This window comes from Aotus nancymaae, unplaced genomic scaffold, assembly GCF_030222135.1.
Source record: "Aotus nancymaae isolate 86718 unplaced genomic scaffold, 86718_ANA_hifiasm-v0.15.2.pri h1tg000018l, whole genome shotgun sequence".
Classification (NCBI taxonomy): Eukaryota; Metazoa; Chordata; class Mammalia; order Primates; family Aotidae; genus Aotus; species Aotus nancymaae.
In genome coordinates this window covers 15,516,701-15,523,555 of record NW_026988430.1, presented here as the reverse complement: position 1 = coordinate 15,523,555, position 6,855 = coordinate 15,516,701, and the positions used below count along the sequence as shown (strand labels likewise).

Sequence of the window (6,855 nt, the reverse complement as noted above, 5' to 3'; positions counted from 1 at the left end):
TTTGTCACTGAGGCACTAAAACTACAATTAGTGACATAGCACTTGCAACACTCCCAAGATTGGTCCTGACTGCCTGTGTGCAGGGCTCGATGTGAGCTAGAGACCTGGCCACACTGGCATGGATCTGGACGAAGGCCATCGCCATCCTGGCTGAGCCTCAACAGCAATGAGCTCCCCAAACTCTTGACTCCATAGGTGTGTCAGGTAAGGGGTGGTCCCCATGACACAAATGCTTGCCTCCATGGATTTTCCCACAATGCAGAGGGAACAAGGATGGATTCCGGCTCTGCATATGCAACTGCCACGGAGGGTGAGGTTATCTGGAGGCCTGCAGGAGAGAGAGGTGGCCATGGTGACTGGGGAGGCCACAAGGCTGAGGAGTGAAGAGAAGTAGCTCAAGCCAAGGGTGATTCTGGTGCAGGATGCTCTCCTCTCACACCTTGTTACCAAATGCTCTCCAGGGGTCTTTGGCTTGGCCTAAGGTGGCATGGCTGGCTCCCTCACAGGTATGGTTTCTGATCTTTCACCCATGGGCCTCTTGGTTGCCACAGGGAGTGACAGAAGCACTTACCTCTCAGGGGCTCTCTGTTTGCTGGGTCCTCTGGAAACCCATTTCTCATCTCTACCATAGGCCCCAGGAGGCCATCAATGTGCCGCCAGGAGAAGCTGCACTAGGCACTCGGGGAAGAGGTGGGAAGCTGGGCAAGAGAGGTATGAAACAACATTGGGAAGGTCAGACAAGTGGCTGTGCAGCTTTCTAATTCCACGATGTTCTCCTTACCCAAGCTGCTTCTGCACATACATGGCAGCTCCTGCTGTTTCCAATGCCTTTCTTTCCCCTCTTTGCTAACTCTTATCTTTTCTTTTGTTTTTGGGTTGGAGGACATGGCCTCTGGGAATTTCTCCGTCCTCTCTCAAGTCTGGGGTAGACACCTCCTGTGTTTCCACAACCACCCACATTTCGCCAGTTGGCTTGTCGGTATCTGTCACTTTGGGAAGCAAGAAGACAGCAAGGATGGCGTCTTGCTTCCAGCCGGGGCTGATCCCAGAGTGGGGCACTTAATAAATATTTGCTTTTTTGGTGAGCAGGGGCAGGGATAATGGAAATTTGAATTTTCTAAAGTGAATACCATCTCTAGAAACCTACAGATCATTTGGATATGGAACTTGATCCTCTCAATTTTGATCTTGATGGAAGTGAAGGGGAAAACCATCTTGCAGGATCCCTCTGTATCTTTCCATTTTGCTGTTCTAGATGTAGAGTTAGAGGCAGGGGTAGGAAGAAAGAAGAAATTAGTGCAACATGCATTTGTCCTTGGCTAATGACCAAGTTCAGAGGAGAAAGTGGTCAATGAGAAGGCATTAGAAGGTCAAGCAGAAACTGTGACATCCCCTAGCCTACTCCACTGCCTCTGATGTAAATATAATAGAATTAGGAACTAAACTTCCCTTCAGCCAGCTAACTCCGAGAGTCACGTCCAGAGGCATGTGCCATCTTGGAGAATGTTTTTCCCAGGCCTCCCTTCATTGTTCAGTCTTTGGAATGTTTGATACTTGTGATCTGTCTGGGATCTTGAAATTAAAGTCAGTGTCTCGCCTGCTAAGGGAGCTGGGGCTCTCAAACCCAATGGATTAGAACTCAGCCATCCCTTCCTCCTCTGTAAAGGACCTCCGTGGGTCAGTTTTGGTTCCAGAAGGATGCAAATGAAGAACCCAGTTCTGACACTGAGATATGTAAACATGAGGTTCTCCCTGGGGCATAGCCCACCCCCGAAGAATTTCCCAGCATGCATTGCACTTGGTAGAGCGCATTGGATGAATGATGCCTAGATGTGGGGGCAGGGGATGAGAGTGACCAAAAGGAGGGCCACAGCCAGGATCCAGGGAAGCATCAGTCAGAATAGGGATCAAGTGGATACATCCAGCAACATTCCCGGCTGCATGGAGGGTGGAGTCCCGAGCTCTATCTTCCCCACCGGGTCAGGAAGAGCATTTTCCTGAATCAGTTTTATGGCACCCCACAGAGGAGATGGGGATGTCGGATGTTGGTCATCAGACCTCCTTCTCCCAGTCAAGGTGGCCGGGAGATGCAGAAACCACCATCAGCGAGTCAGGAAAAAGGACTTGAGGCTGCGTAAGAAATTCGACTTCTGTCTCTGCTTCTGTTTCTTTTTGATGATGGGCACCCACACCAGCCCACACACCAGCATCATGAGTCCTAGGGACAGAAAGGCAGGCCCTACCATTTTGAGGATGGAGACGCTCTTCTCACCCAGATTCAAGGTATAGGCCAAGCAGGTGATGACCACGCCAAAAAGCAAGATGGCGCCACCCACGGACATGATGACGATGGGTTTGCGGTAGATTTCCCAGTTACTCCTGGGGGTGGTGGTCCAGACAGACTCACTCCTGGAGCTGATGCACAGGGAGCTGGCAGTCTGGCTGGGCAGCAGGTCCTTGGCTTCTGGAGACTTCTCATCTACCTCCAGGGCCTTGGGGAGCGTCTCCATCGTCATGGCTGCTCAGGACTGGGAGCCTAGGACTGGCAATAGTTGGAAACAAGAGTGGAGCCAAAGGAATCCTCACACAGCCTTCCTGTACTCAGCATCCATCTCTAGCCCCACTCTCAGTGGAGTGTGAACAAGGTCTTTGTGCTGAAACCAAAAAAGAAAAAAGAAAATGAAATGAAATCCATGTAAATAAGAAACCACCCAAGGTGGTATGAATTTTTTTCTCTTGTGAGAGATAAATATTATAACATTTTATTCAATCACTTTTAATATTTAAAACAGGGAACAGTTATGCCATTTTAGAAAAAAACAAAAACTATATATATATTAGTTTTGTTTTTTAGATGGAGTCTCCCTCTGTCACCCAGGCTGGAGTGCAGTGGCACAATATCGGCTCACTGCAACCTCCACTTCCTGGGTTCAAGAAACTCTCATGCCGGCTGAGCGCCGTGGCTCACGCCTGTAATCTCAGCACTTTGGGAGGCTGAGGCAGTCAAATCATTTGAGGTCAGGAGTTTGAGACCAGCCTGGCCAACATGGTGAAACCCCGTCTCTACTAAAAATACAAAAAAATTAGCTGGGCGTGGTGGTGAGTTCCTGTAATCCCAGCTACTTGGGAGACTGAGGCAGGATAATCGCTTGAACCCAGGGGGTGGAGGTTGCAGTGAGCCGAGATTGCACCAATGCACTCCAGCCTGGGCAATATAGAAAGACTCTGACTTTTGTGCCTCAACCTCCGGAGTAGCTGGGATTACAGGCATGCACCACTACACCTGGCTAATTTTTGTATTTTCAGTAGAGATGGGTTTTCACCATGTTAGCCAGGCTGGTCACAAACTCTTGACCTAAGTGATCCACCTCGGCCTCCCAAAGTGCTGAGATTACAGGAGTGAGCCACTGTGTCCAGCCAGCTATTTGGCCTTGGTAATATTAAAGTTCAGATCTCTGCTTCTTAAGACTCTGAAAATATTACAAGGTGCTTTTGTAACCATAGGGACCCAGTGTGTGCTTCCCTTTGGAGCCTGTGGTATATTTACATAAGTGAAGTAGTCATTTAAAAAGTGATTTTTGTTTTCCCTGTGGGCTTGGGGGTAGGGATGGGATCATAAAACTGTTAGGAAATCTTGTGCTGGTTTTTGCGATCTGATCTCATATGAGGATGTCTGATCACCTTCACCAGAATTCTTTTTCTCGGTAGTCATTTCTAGCCCCTTTCAGTGAGGACAGGGGACGATGTGATTGCTGTTTCCAGAAGTTGGAAAGGTTGTGATGAAGGCATTAAAATTCAGTGATTCTCAGTGGTGCCAGAGAAGGTAGCTGGGCAGGAAAGGGCTTGTTCCTAGGAGCTGCCATCTGGGAGTGAGGGGGCTCAGGAACAGGGAGTGTTCAACTGGAGGCTGGGACCACTGCAGGGACATTTGACTCCTGATTCGGAGAGAGGAAAATGGGCCTTGCTGGAATTAACTAACATCTTCTTTTTGGCTCTGCAATGCGGTCGCTAGCTTAGTCTCATTATCTAGGGACAGAGACTGAGACCCAGTGGGGTTTAGGAGCTTGGCGAACTACACCCTTCCCCATCGGGCCAAAGTCTTTGGCCTCAAAGCTCCTTGTGCTGCACCGCAGCTGGTCTGAATGGGTCCTGAAGTTTCCTCAACTACAAGAATCCTGAGATTTACACTTTGGGACTTCATCCTGTAGTAAAACAGTCTCTCAATCAATACAGTATAATCCCCTAACGTTGATCCATTGCACAATGTGAGAAAGAAGAATCCTGTTGTATGTTTTTCATAATGTGACATTTATTCAGATTGAAGGAGTATCTTTTATTCTGAGATCGGAATGTAATGGAGTGGAGTCCTTCCTTGGTGTTGGAATATTCTTCATTTTAGGAAATGATTATGATGGAAGAGGATCATTGGTTTTGTTAGTATCTGCCCAGAAAAAAAATTGGCCACTATATAGTGTCCATCTGTCACCTATCTCTCTCTCTCTCTCTCTCTCTCTCTACCTACCTACCTACCTACCTGCCTTTCTATCTATCTATCTATCTTTCTGCAATGGTCCATGAAATCCCAAAGTACAGTAACCATTAATTTATTGGAAGGGAGGATGTATCCTTGGGAGAGTGAATGGGCAGGGAGGGATGCATTTCTAAGCAACGACAGAAAGAGAAGCAGTTCTCTTCCCCTGAGCAGAGGGAATGTCTACTCTCCCTTCCCTCCCACCCATCTCTCTGTAACTGTGACCAGGCAAGAGACAAGGAGCAACTATAAACAGAAGCAGGCAGTCAGGGCAGGGCTGTGGGTGGAGCTTTGTACTGGGAAGAATGAAGCCTAGTTATTCACAGTTCCAGCAAGTCACTGAACCTACTTGCAGAAGCTGCATGTGATGGAAAGATCCAGGTCTTCGGCATCAGAGTAACCACGATTTGAATGCAGTTTGCCAGTTATGTGCTGTGGGTCAGGTGACTTCAGCCCCTGAACCTTGCTAGCCCCATATAAAACAGGGGTAATGGAGTGTCTATCTCGTAGGGTTGCTGTGATAGTCAAATTTCAAAAAATACTGCTATATTGTCTGACATATTCTACGTGTTCAGGAAATGGCCTTGGTTGTCATTGCAATTATTTTCTTTCTGGGTCTCTATTTTTCCATTTATAAAATAAAGGAGTTGGTTAGGTGACTTCCTTTTTTTTTTTTTTCTGCAACCTCCACCTCCCAGGTTCAAGCGATTCTCCTGCCTCAGCCTCCCAAGTAGTTGGGATTACAGGCACCTGCCACCATGCCCAGCTAATTTTTGAATTTTTAGTAGAGATGAGGTTTCATCATATTGGCCAGGCTGGTCTCGAACTCCTGACCTCGTGATCCACCCGCCTTGGCCTCCTAGAGTGCTGGGATTACAGGCGTGAGCCACCGCACCCATCCTGGTTAGGTGACTCCTAAAGCTATTTCAGTTGCCTATAGGTAATGAATCAGCTTGAATTCTGAGAATTGAGGTTTTCAGAAAATCACCAATTCATGGGCTGTAGGAGTTTTATAACATTTTATTAAAGTCCCAGTAAGATTCTATTTTTTTTTTTCTATACCAGGGCTTTTTTCTCTTTTTTTGAGACGGAGTTTTGCTCTTGTTGCCCAGGCTGGAGTGCTATGGCACGATCTCAGCTCACCGCAACCTCCGCCTTCGGGTTAAGCGATTCTCCTGCCTCAGCCTCCCAAGTAGCTGGGATTACAGGCATACTCCAGCATGCCTGACTAATTTTGTATTTTTAAAGATGGGGTTTCTCCATGTTGGTCAGACTGGTCCCTAACTCTCGACCTCATGTTATCCGACCGCCTTGGCCTCCCAAAGTGCTGGGATTACAGGCGTGAGCCACTGTACCCTGCCTCTCACTTCCTTCTTAACTTGGGGGAATCTTCCAGCCTCCATTTATGTTCCACTTCCTTGTACTGTGGTCTGGAAACTCTCTTAATGCAGCAACCTGGGGCAATGGTTGGGCTAATCTCACTTTTTTCCCCATCTTTCATTTATCACTGTATTTCATTGCCTGATGTCCACACTCTTGTCAACTATCATTTTATACATCTTGTTTGTTAATTTGGTTTTTTTGTTATTTCAGGCAGAAGCATAAATCCAGTCTTCGTTATTCCGTCTTAGCCAGAAGTGGATCTTTAGGGTCTAATCTTCATTCAGAAGGTCTGCAGTTTCTGTATGTAAGAATCACTTGATGAAGCTTGTTAAAGTACAGATGCTCCCACACAGCAATATGATGTCTGGAGAGGGAGAAAATGATCTGCATTTCAGTGAGGTACCAGGGCTTTTTAACAATGGCACGGTTGGCGTTTTGGATTGGACAATTGATTGCTGTGGCAGATTATAGAATTGTAGGATGTTTGTATTGTAGGGTGTTTAGCAACATCCCTGGACTCTACCCACTAGATGCCAGTAGTACCTCTTCCTCCCTGCCCCATAATGACAATAAACTATATCTCCAGACCTTGCAAATGTCTGCTGGGGTGGGGAAGATCAACATGGTGGAGAGACACTGCTCTGGCCAGCCTTTCCTCTTGCATAGCTTGAAAACTGCCTCAGGACAGAGGCTGGGCTTCCTCGTCTTCCACTCCATAGCACCTGGCTCACAGCCTGGCACTTGGCAGATGCTCAGAGAAGGGAGAGGGAAATTTGACACACAGAGGGGAAGGCTATGTGCAGAGAAGAGATGGAAGGAATGCTTCTACAAGCCAAAGCGTGCCAAAGTCCTGGCGCCCCAGACTGGACAAGGACTGAGGCCCCAGAGAGGCTGGGCCTGTGGAGGAGCTGGGAAAGGCTGGAGTTGCAGGACCTCCTGAA

General features: G+C 47.6%; 1 protein-coding gene across 1 annotated transcript; it reads right to left on the bottom strand.

The window, feature by feature from the left end:
* Window positions 1-287: 287 nt before the first annotated feature.
* PIRT (phosphoinositide interacting regulator of transient receptor potential channels) lies at window positions 288-4,903 on the bottom strand. The gene is made up of 2 exons (XM_012453083.2): window positions 4,881-4,903; window positions 288-2,654 (listed from the first exon to the last, which is right to left on the bottom strand). Exon 2 carries the CDS (start codon window positions 2,514-2,516, stop codon window positions 2,103-2,105), a length of 414 nt encoding a protein of 137 aa, XP_012308506.1. The 5' UTR covers window positions 2,517-2,654; window positions 4,881-4,903; the 3' UTR covers window positions 288-2,102.
* Window positions 4,904-6,855: the final 1,952 nt, after the last annotated feature.